Below are 11,591 nucleotides of genomic sequence, written 5' to 3'. Positions count from 1 at the left end.
TAAAAATATAACATATTTGTAAGGTTAATTGTGCCTTGTGATAAACCAGTGGTTGGTAACCTTAACTAAAGAGAACACATTTATTAATTTATACTAATTTAATTTGTTTCAGGGTTCTGTAAGAACAAAAGACAAAAGGATAACACACAGAAACCCCCTTCTCTATTGAAACAGCCATAAGGTTCAGTGTTCCACCTTTGAAGTCCCTAATATATTTTGGCTCATGAAAATGGATTAAGAAGATGTAGAATCACTTGAATACCAGACTTTCCCAAGTTCTTTATGTAGGAGAGAGAGAAGTTTCCTGAAATGTGATACTCTTCATGGAAACAAATGTCAAGAAAAACAATGTGAACAAAACTTGTAGTAGTCTATCAAGTGTGGAAGAAGCCTCTGTTATTATCTGTAACACCTTGCCTTTAGAGCAAGTTTCATGATCTTATGTGCCCGATCTTCCCAGAATTTTTCCCAGAGTAGTACACCTAGGAAGGTGAATCCCAGAAAAGGTGAATCCCAGAAAAGGCACTGCAATAATATCACAACAGTCAAATTCTTCAAACATGTCTCAAATACCCGTCCCAGGAAAACCTCCCTTCAAGGTATGCTATATCTGTGGCAGAGAATTTGGGTCACAGTCTATTGCCATACATGAACCTCAGTGCCTAGAGAAGTGGCGTATTGAGAACAGTCAGCTACCGAAGCACCTTAGAAGGCCAGAGCCCAGGAAACCTGAGGTCCTTACTGGTTCTGGTTCCTATACACTTACAGATGAAAATGAAGCAGCTTATTATAGTGCTCAAGCCCAGCTGGTGCCCTGTAGAAAGTGTGGCCGAACCTTTTTTCCTGACCGTCTCCCTGTGCACGAAAGGTGTTGCAAAGGAGGTGGCAGCAGTGCGAAGCTACCGAGCACTACCACTAGTAAATCTGGTAAAGCACCGAGATCTGGACCTGGCTCAGCAAGTAGTGATCCATTTGAGGCCCATCAAGGAACAAGCAGGGCTGCACCAGCTGGATCAGACCAGGTAAATTGCTAAGCATATGCTGTATGAAAGGGTGTGCATGCATCTTGATGCTTGGCACTCCAGGGGAGATTGAATTGCCATCAAATTTAAAAATCGCTTTTCTTCAGGAGGACCTTTTAGCTGCATGCAAATTTTTCTCTGCGAAGTAGAGGATAAAGAAAAGGGAAATACTGGGAAGGGAATTAGGGAAACTGCTTATTCCTATTGATTTAGATTTTCCTTTTGAATGGGAGTAGGTGGGTTCTCTATTGAGAGTTTAAGAGTTATATCCCCAAGAGGGACCATTGCTTGATTTAGTTCCCTAGGAGATTCTATTGAGCAGCTCAGGCAAGGTTTGGATGTCATATGTTTTAGGAGATGTTAGGTATTTTTCTTTAGTTAGCATGAAAAGCAGTGTTTCATTGTCCTGCAAGCATCCAGCTCTTCAAAACATGATTTTCATATTTTAGTGTTATTCTTAACCTTGGCTTGAAACATCAGTTTACTGAGGACTGCATATTCAAAGGCAGCAGTTCTGGGTATAACAACAACAAAATAAATAAGACTGCACATTTTTTTCCACTGAATTTGATTCAAGATCCAAGAATAAAGAAGTTGATTCATATTATCCAAAAGCTACACAGAGTTTTGGAAAATTGGATATTTTTTCTGCATTTGTTTCTGCACAAGCTGTCTTTTGGCCAGGAGTTTTGTAAGATAGTTGTCTAAATTTAGGCCCAATGTCCAAATTAAATGGCCTATTTTTTTTTTTCCAAATGCAGGTTGGAATCCTGATTGCCTACATTACTTTTGAAAATGGGATTTAGGTCTCTCAGTCACCAAAGGAATGCAATGCTATGCAGAGCATTTCTTAAGATGCTTTAGAAGGCAAAGTGTGTAACATGTTAGTTTACCAGCTGCTGAGTAAAATTAAAATAATAGCATCACCCTAGTTCACATGAGACTAAGGACTTCCTGAGTCCCTTTTTTATTATGCTATATGGGGCCACTAACTGATATATTTTGGCAAATAAATTTATTATGCTATATGAAGCCACTGATATATTTTGGAAAATTGATCTATATTTGGCAAATTTGCTTTTATCAGCGAATTTTACTTCATCCACAAGCAGTTCAAAGTGCTGCACAGCTGCATTTATAGTTGTAGGAAAAGTGATGCTGTTTATACTACATTGTGCTCTTTCCTAAAGAACTGTCATTGCTCTAAAGTTGATTGTTCAATGAAAGGCATGGGTGTGAAGCAGAGAGTTTAATCTATCGAACATAATTCTGTAGATTATAAAAGAGAGGGTGAGAGCAATTTTCTATAATTATGATCCCATAAAAAAACTTTAGAGTGTGGTTTGGCACTGACAGTGATCTGTAAAAAATGTTACCCTCTTGCACAACGTATCTGCGCCCTTTGTGGATTCACTCACATCTGCGGACTTGTTGAACAACAACATTATTGCCACTTTTTACTTCTGTGAGCTCTGCAGAGCCAAAATGAAATCTGTTCAAATCTGTTCTCCCTTCTATGTGAACAACAGGTTTCCTCATTTACTTCCAAGCAGTTACACTTCATCAGTTGCAGCAGAACTAATGTGGCTGTATAGCTTGAAGTTTGTAAATTACTTTGAGGGACTTTATTATTAACAATGACTTTCAGGAAGAGATGATGGATTTTGTGTCTTTGAGGTCTATTCTTTAGTGCAGAATTATGCATTAAAGGCATAGATGGGATGGGAAGATGGAAAGAAGTGTCCTGTGATCCAAGGGGTTCTTCAGGACTTGCAGACAGCTTTTAAGAAGCTGTCAAAGGAAGCCACTTTCCTGTAGATTTAAATTCTCTGTGAGAGAATCTTCATTTCCAGTTGAACATTTTGAAAGGTCCACACATTGAAGGGTGTGGAAAAACACTAAGCTTATGGAATAACTGCAGATTAATTATAAACAGGGACAAAGTCTGTGTCTCCACTAAAGTCTTCCTCCTTTTCCAGCATATGGTTTTCATTTTGCTTACCTTACCAGCTACTCAGCTGCTTATTAATACTGTTAAAAAATAGTGCTTCACTAGTGGTAGAGTGAAATGGCTACTGTTCTGGTCCTGGCTGGAAAGTATTTGGGGCAGTCCCTGTCTCATCTAACAGACTTACTCACTGTGACAGTGAATTATTTAAATACTTGCCTAAAGTCCTGATTCAGCCAAACATCAGAGGAAAGCAATAACTGAAAAAACCCAGCCAGTCCTTATGTATTTAAGAGAATTAGTGCTACTGTTAAATAAATTTATGCAATAAAAGACGCCCTAAATGAAAAACCCAGATTTTCCTAATTTTCAAAATAAAGTTCTGATTGATTTAGTAGTATACCATGTAAAGTGAATTTTGATTTTACAGCTGCAAGCACTTCTCCCTGTATGCCCTGGAATTCTCTCTTCTTCAGCAAGTGTGGCATCAACTAGGCCTGTATCATTACTGACAAACTCTTTCTCAGTTCTACATTAAATGTCTTTAGAGGTGGAGACTGGACAGCTTTTGTAAGCTATCTCTTCCAGTACCTCGCTCTCAGAATCAATGAACACATCTGAGTTAATCATGTCTGGCTATGTGGAATAACAGCCTATGCTTAGAGACTCTCAAGGGTCACATCAGCTCAGAAATTCTGCTTTGGATTCTGCTGTGATACCCCAAACAATGGAAGTGGTGTCTGCAGCTACTGAAACTCAGACTTGCACTAAAACAGAGTCTGTGTTCTATTGTTTCGTGGATGAAAATATGTGATACGTGTAAGTGAGCATCAATAACTTGCTGTGTGTATATGAATTTAGGGTTTTTGACAATAGATAATGCTGATCTTAAAAGCTTATTAGATGGTGCTGCCATCTTCTGTTTTCTTCTTATCTGGTTAATTACCTAAAAAGATTTCACTGATCTTCTTTTTTGCTCAATTATAATGCATTTTAACACTGTGTAAGTCTTGAACATTGGTGTAGCAAGAGCTTTGATGTTGTATTTTCCTCTAGCATAAAGCCATGTAGCATCTTGGTGAAGGGAAATCGTCTTCAGGTGCAGTATAATTCTAATGAAGGTGAAAGTCTATTATGAGCTTTTTTTCTTTATTGCAGTGGTTTTGAATACCTTCCTAGGAAAATACTGACAAATAAATTTGCAAATATAGAAAGTTAGATGAGAATGGACAGTGAATGGATAGTTTGAATGAAACTTACTGAGTATTATCATTGGGAATGACTGAGTATCCTTCCTTTCCTTGTACAATGCATTCATTGTACTGACATACTCAGTTTAAAAAGAGAGCACATCAGGAGCAAAATTACATATTTCATGTTTCCAGTAGAGTAATATTTTTAATTGTATGCATAATCTTTCAGAATTACCTTGCTGTTCAAGGCATATGATCCTAACATGAGTGCTGTTGTAGGCTGTGAAGTGCAGCTTTGGCTAGTCATGAGAACCATACTATACCTTGTCCGTGATCCTTATGCAAAATGCCTTTTACTTGGCTGAGAGGAATGTGTGGAAAGGGTTGCTTTCATACAATAGAATGCTGCTGCTAAGTGCTTGCACCATTCTTTTCCTGAGCCTCTAATCCATGGGCAGTTCAAGTCTATGACCAGAGCTCCATCCCAGAGCAGGATGCCCCCCCTTTTCCCATTAAAATAAATAGATAATTAAACAAATAAGAAGGGAAGAGGTGTGTGCAGTCCTGGATGATAAATATTTATGTAGGGAAGTTTGGGATTCAGTCTTATTGTGTGTACTTAAGAAGAAATAAAAAGCTTTGTGCAGTATGGAAGGATTTGACCTCATGTAACACCGCAACAGCAGCCTGGGGCTAACCTTAAGTAATGTCAGGTCTATTGAAAATACATAGTTGCATAGCCCTCTGAACTAAATAACTTCATTCATAGTCACGCAGACATACTTAGCAGTCTTGGAGTAAAAAAGAAAATACTGAGACACCAGAGGAAAGCCTAACTATACTGTTAGGTATTTGTACGTATTTTTATAATAACACATATCCTCAGGAACAGACCTTCTCTACAACCCTTTTTGAAAGTTAAAAACAAAGCAGTGAACAGACAGCCTAGCCACTGGCATGTGAGTAGTTTGGGTTGGAAAATTATGGTGTTTCCAAAAATAGTTTAGTTTCAAACTGCAGGCCTCCAGATGTTACATTTGGGATAGACACACTGAAAACAAAAAGAAATGAAGGGTAAATATCATCAGCTGTAGAAATTCCAAGTAAAGCTTATCATATCTTGGATTCCACAGTTAAAAAAAGAAAAATCTGTTACTACCAATTTTTAGGCTAATCTCTTTCAGGTTTTAAACATATGTGCCGAGAAAAATGTCTGTATACAATTGTATGTGTGGTGATGGGTCAATCTCACTATTTTTCTGGAATAAAAATAATTCTATCCTAAGAGTGATCTGATTTCTTTTAATTAATTCTGCTTTCTCCTGTTGTTTCTGTACCATTTTTAATTGTGGAAATAGCAAAAGACATTTCTACTGGAAAAGATTTCTGCATTTGCACTAGGATTTCTTTTTCTTCTTCTGTTACCATAGAGAGTCCCTATAATCTGAATGTAAGTCAAATTGCTCTTTCCTAGTTTGTAGTCAATAAGTAACAATTTAAATGAATGGTAGGAACTCACCTAATGAGAACTTGTGTGGAAAGTGTGTTCCCAGTGATTTTACACCTAGCATTTTTAAAGAAACCATTTCTAAAATAGTATAACCGTACCCACAGCAGGTATGCACACTAAAAAGAGTTCTCTGACCTCAGGAGTTTAGATTGTAGTATCCTTATCTAAAGCTCTCCAGAGCTTACAAATAAAGGTATAGTGTCTTCAGAAGACTTTGTATCTGGACCCAGAGTATTACTTTAAAATCAGACAAGTTCTGGCTCACAACTTGAAGTAAAGAAGTAAGTGAAATTTGATAATGAAAAGTTATGTTTTTAAAATAGCTGTTGCTGTATTCATCTAAAAAAATAGGAGAAGAAGGTTGTATTCTTATATATATTAGAAAATATGCTTATATAAAATACTGTGTTATCAAAGATAGCAAGAAAATTCCATTTGTAAGTCAAGAGGATGAAAATGTCCTTGGAGAACCTGTCTTTGGATGTTATGTTTCAAGACACTGTGAGAACTTTCCAGATGAAGTCCAACTTTTCCCAGAAAAAATACACTTTATAGAGTAGTATTTCTTTCATGTAAGTGAGATTGCATGTGTGATACAGGAAGGGAATCTTATGCAGATTGTTCACTAATGACATTTTCAGACTGGAACATAAATACAAGAAGAGCTGCCCAGAATTTCGCAAACACATTGATGGGCTGACAGAAAGAGTCATAAATACGGGAACAGGTTATGCTTTGTCTTACACAGCAGCAGAGGAAAAAATGAAACCCCCAGCACTCTTGTTTGAGTGAGAAGGGTTTCCTGTATTTGGTCTGGCATGGCTGTCTGTCTACCTTGAGGAGGGCAGGGAATAGCTCATCTCTTACTGGTATTCTGCAGTCAGAAGTGTAGGAAGTGCTGGCACTTGTGAGACCCATCCTTGTGCCTCAAAGTTCTTCTCTACAGCATGTTTTTATCCTACTTCCTAAGCACAGCTGGTACTGACACCACGCCTAGCCCAAGACGTGCCTAAGGACACAGCTGAGTCCGTAATCTGCAATACCACAGTAATTATACATTTTTCAGCCTTAGATTATGTATTTGTGGGGTTTGAGGTTAAGGAATCTTTTTCTTCTGTTGTTGAGCTGTTTTCCTCTGAGAACAAAAGCAGATCTTCAGTTTGGAAACATGGACTTGCTTAAAGTCTAGTCCTGCCCTTGCTGCAGTCACTGGCAAAGTTCACACTAAGGCCTTTGGGATAAACAAACAGCAGTTTCTTTTTTGCCTCTCATCCTGAAATATCCTGTCTTGGTTTTAATCTTTGAAGGCAAAAAATTCCACCAGATAACTAATCTGTGTCAAAAGTGAGGTAAAGAACCACAATCATCTCTTGGGAGAGCTGCCCTCGCTGTCCAGCTTAAGAGAAATACTAAGGCTGGATACAACACTTTGAGCTGTGTTCTGGTAGAAGATGGAGTTTTTCTGTTATTGTACTAGACTTCAAGAGTTCAGCTGATGAAGCTTTTGTTGCTGCTTTCCATTTAATGTCTGCTTGGTAAGTAAAAAATGGCTTCAGCCATTTAAGATGGATGCTGCATTACAACATGATGAAGCAGAGGTGGTGTTTTGGCATGTGAAGACTTAGCATTTTAATGAACTTGAAGGTATGAAAATAAAAGAGAAGAAACTTAACACATCTAAGTATAGATTAGTCACACACATCTCAGCCCAGCATCTGCAGAAGAAACCAGCCTCTTCCAGGTGCCCATTTAATGAGGCAGTATCTCTTACAAGCCTCAGGACTGATTCCAAACAAAACCAGACTGAAAAAAACAGTTACACAGATTTTACAGATAAAACATATTTTATCTACATGATTGCTTTCATACAAAGTCATTCTGATTCAAAATGAATATTGAAAACAATATTTCTTCTTCATGGTTGTTATTTGCAGGCAAAAGTGATAGGACGGCCACCAACAGTGATTTGCTACATATGTGGCCGTGAGTATGGAACAAAATCTATTAGTATACATGAGCCACAATGCCTGAAAAAATGGCACCGGGATAATGACAACCTCCCCAAGCACTTGAGAAGGCCAGAACCCAAAAAACCTGAAGTCAGAACCGTGCAAGGTAAGCTACAGATCAAATTAAGAGAGATGAGCAAAAATGTGTGAGGAATTAAAAAAAATATTTTAAAGCAACAGGTAAACAGTTTGCAAGTACTTTGTTCTCCAGTTTACTGTCAACATGTTGTTTTAAGCTTTGCTTCTACTTCACAGAAGGAAACCTTGTAACAAAGTCTTGAAAGTAAAAGTAGTCATTACCTATGGAACATGGCTCCTGGGACATCCCCCTCTATGTGCCAATGTGTCCTGAATTAAAACACAAATAGATTAGCAACCTGCTTCACAGCTACACTACTACTTTTTGGCTTATTTTAACACAGGCATGTCTTAAAATGAGCAAAAACATCCCAAGAATAATGTGCAGACATGACACAGAATCATTAAAATAAAATACCCTCAGGCAACATAGGTGTAGATACTTCAGCCAGATTCTTCTACAGTCAACAGCCCATCTTGATCCCTTTTTATTTACAAGTCTGAGAAGCTTTTATTGTGAGACACTGTAATATAAACACAGTGGAGAGAAATATATATGTAGTGCAAAGTAAACTGTTAATTTTTGCCAGTTTTACATGTTTGTGCTGTGGGTTCTGTTTCCTAAGATTCCACTTCTTCAAATCAATGAACAGTGATGATCCCCAGCATCCCCACAGATGGGCTGTCATATGTATCTGAGGGTCATATGTTCACTCTAGGATGTAAAGGAATTCCTATCCATGCTTTGCCTGGAAGCTGTTCCCAGGACTTCCCGTTCCCACATAAAGTTATTTCACTTTTCTTGGTGGATGCTTTCCCTGGCCCTGCCAGCTGGTCTGAGCTACTTTGGGCCAAGTTTGGACCACTTCCTCACAGGCATTTAATTCACACACACTTTTTTTTAAATTCCCCACAATTTCCCTCAGCTTCCCATAATGTCTGGAAAAGTAGACAAAGTCTCCTACAACTTACTTGTGAAAGAGTCATACACTAGATCAGTTTACAGCAGTACAAAAAATATGTCCTCAGAAGACATGCAGAAGAGAGCGGGATCACTGAGAACACTAACCAGATGTTCAAAATAATAATCAAAGTTGAAGTAATATAAAATTGGAACTTGGTTACCAGATGCCAAGTGGCATAGTTGAATCTACAGTAAAAGATGTGCTCAAAAGACATCTTCATTGTATTTGCCTTTTTAGATGTTAAGCACTTTTAAATTATTACACATTGTGTGGTAAAACAGATGGAGAAAATGAGAATTCCATGTGAAAGAGGGAGATGCAAAAAGGCAAATCAGATTATTTTGAAATACACTATTATTTTGAAGGAGTGAAAGCAGAAAGACAACCGCTCTTTGAGAAAACAATCTAGCAGAAGGCTCCCAGATATGAATCAGAAAGTTGTCTCATTTACTCAATGAGTCATATCAGGCGCCTCCAATCTCCTGTGAGGTGTTGTGTGCCCACAGTTCCTCTGGGGATACTGACCTGCTTCCAGCATCTGTCCCTAAATGCCTGCTGATGCAAGACTGATCAGTTCTGTAGCTTGAGCTAAAATTGTTGTTCCCCCTACAGTTGCCTCATATTCCTGGCCTTGAGAAAATAATCTGTGTGTTGTTCTTTTTCCATAAGACTTACTCTCAATCATGTGGTAAATGCTATAACTGACCTTCAGACCACATGCATGTACTGCATGTCTCACAGTTTCTCAGCTCAGGGGGGAGGGATTACCCCTGTTATTGAATGAAGCAGACAATGTTCAAAAAAAGCTCAGAAATATTAACTGCTTACATAAAACTTTTTAGAACTTACATAAATCTTTTTCTGAAAACTCAAGTGTCACAGGAAGACAAACACTTCACTCATTACACAGTGTTTTGTTTATGGAATGCCTAACACATGCCTGCAAGGAGAAAGTCATCTCTCTTTCTCCCTCTCTTTTTTTTTAATATTCCATAAACTTTCCAAAGTACAGAAAATACACATTCATTTCCTGCAAGCAAAGGGGATATTTGTCTCAGCCAAGAAAAGAAACACTACTTGGTTGCTCTTCTAACAAAAAGAACATTAGTAACAGGCATATTAAGAGATCTAAGGCTTATTGTGGTTATGTGAACCATTGAATATGATTCATATTAAAATGGTATGGGCCTTTAATGAAGAGCTCTCTCATGTGCCAATGACAGAAACCATGGAATATTTTTAAATGCAAAAATCCTTTTCTTTCAAGAACTGTCCACTGCTAACAGTTCAAAGAAAAAAAACAGATTTTAAAATCTTTTTCTATATTGTCATACCAAATAAGAAGGGTGAAGCAAATACGTCTTCAATTTGAGCCATGTGGACTTTTTTCTGCAAGCACTTCAAATGAAAATCCTTAAGATCTAAATCCAGGTATTAAGCAACCTGCCTGTCCTTTTTGCAAATCAGTTTGAAACAACACTATGTGAAAATCCATTTCAAAAGTCCATTTCAAGATGAAAGTAAACAAGACTTTTTTTTTTTACCCAAATTAAATCTTGAAAACACATCTGAGTGTTTGAAGAATGCTCCTGAGTTTTCAGAGCAGTCATTCTTCCCACAGTGGAAAATAACTGAGGTAAGGCTGGATTAGTGTTTAGATGACAATAGATGCATCACTGCAATGACTTCACAGGAAGTTCTGGCTTTAAAGTAGTGCAGTTTTTGTCTGTAAGGTTTTAGGCTTATCTAAGATTTACTCCACTTTTTAGCATAACTTACGTAGACTCTAACAGGAAGAAAATTGAGCCCCTTGATCCAGAGCAGTACAAAGAGCATATTCTCAAGTACAATATGCTCTCACCCACAGCCATCGTCAGATAACACATGCTTGTTAAACAGAGCTTGAGCAAAGCCAAAAAGTGAATTTGCTGATAATAGTAGGTATGCAAAGATGTTAATAATTAGCTGAGAATGCAGATCATAACACGCAGCATGATGTTTTCTCTGTACTCTCATACAATACAAAATTATTCAGTTTGAAGTTAATTTAATTCAACCCTTGGGACAAAAACCAGTCTTTTTATGTACTTTTTACTCTTTTGCTTCTTTCTTTTCATTTGCAAAAGCAATATGGTTTGGTTAAACTGAAAGGCTCAGTCAACAGGTATTTCCTGAAAATATTTTCCATAAAGAGTTGAATGTGGGTCTCCAGAATGAAAGCTGATACTTTCTTTTTCTAATTTTCCAGCCAAAGGTTTCTATGATCTTGATGCTTTAAATGAGGCTGCCTGGACCAGCGCCCAAGCCCAGCTAGTTCCATGTGATATTTGTGGGCGTACTTTTCTTCCAGACAGACTGATCGTCCACCAGAGGTCCTGTAAACCAAAACCTGCAAAGTGAAGTGGATGTAACACACATGCATACAAATGTATGTCTGCTCACACACACACAGACAGACAGACACACACACACATATTTATCCTAAGCTAAATAAAGTGTGCATGTGTTGTGTGCACACGAGTACAGACACTTGCACCCATGCCTTTCAGACAAACCATGAGAGAAATAAAATTCATATGGAGAGACATGGTCACCAAAATGTTATTGTGTAATGATATCATGTGCTCCAAAAGTCTCCAGAGTAAAAAGCAGCAGTTGCTACTAAAGTGTAAAGCCAAATACAGAAAATTACTTTGTTGAAAACAAAATTTTGCTTCTCCTCTTTCAAAGACACTCTGGTTGGTGTAAAGACCTTTAGCCGAACTTGACCAACTAGAGAAATTAAGTAGCTCCTTTCAGATTGTTTCATTTTTGTTTGGGTTTTCTAATTTTTGGGTTTTTTTCTGTTTGGAGCACTGTTCACACA

The 11,591-nt window shown here is 37.7% G+C and overlaps 1 protein-coding gene across 1 annotated transcript; it reads left to right on the top strand.

Annotated features, from left to right (window-relative positions):
* The first annotated feature begins 254 nt into the window (after positions 1-254).
* Positions 255-11,125, top strand: LOC103821481 (zinc finger protein 474). Its single transcript, XM_018921168.3, is given in 3 exon segments — positions 255-1,022; positions 7,608-7,788; positions 10,974-11,125. Coding segments are annotated over 3 exon segments (1,032 nt in total). The 5' UTR covers positions 255-323.
* The last annotated feature ends 466 nt before the right edge of the window (positions 11,126-11,591 follow it).

The sequence above is a fragment of the Serinus canaria genome, chromosome Z (assembly GCF_022539315.1).
Source record: "Serinus canaria isolate serCan28SL12 chromosome Z, serCan2020, whole genome shotgun sequence".
Lineage (NCBI taxonomy): Eukaryota > Metazoa > Chordata > Aves > Passeriformes > Fringillidae > Serinus > Serinus canaria.
This window is presented reverse-complemented; position numbering and strand designations above follow the sequence as displayed.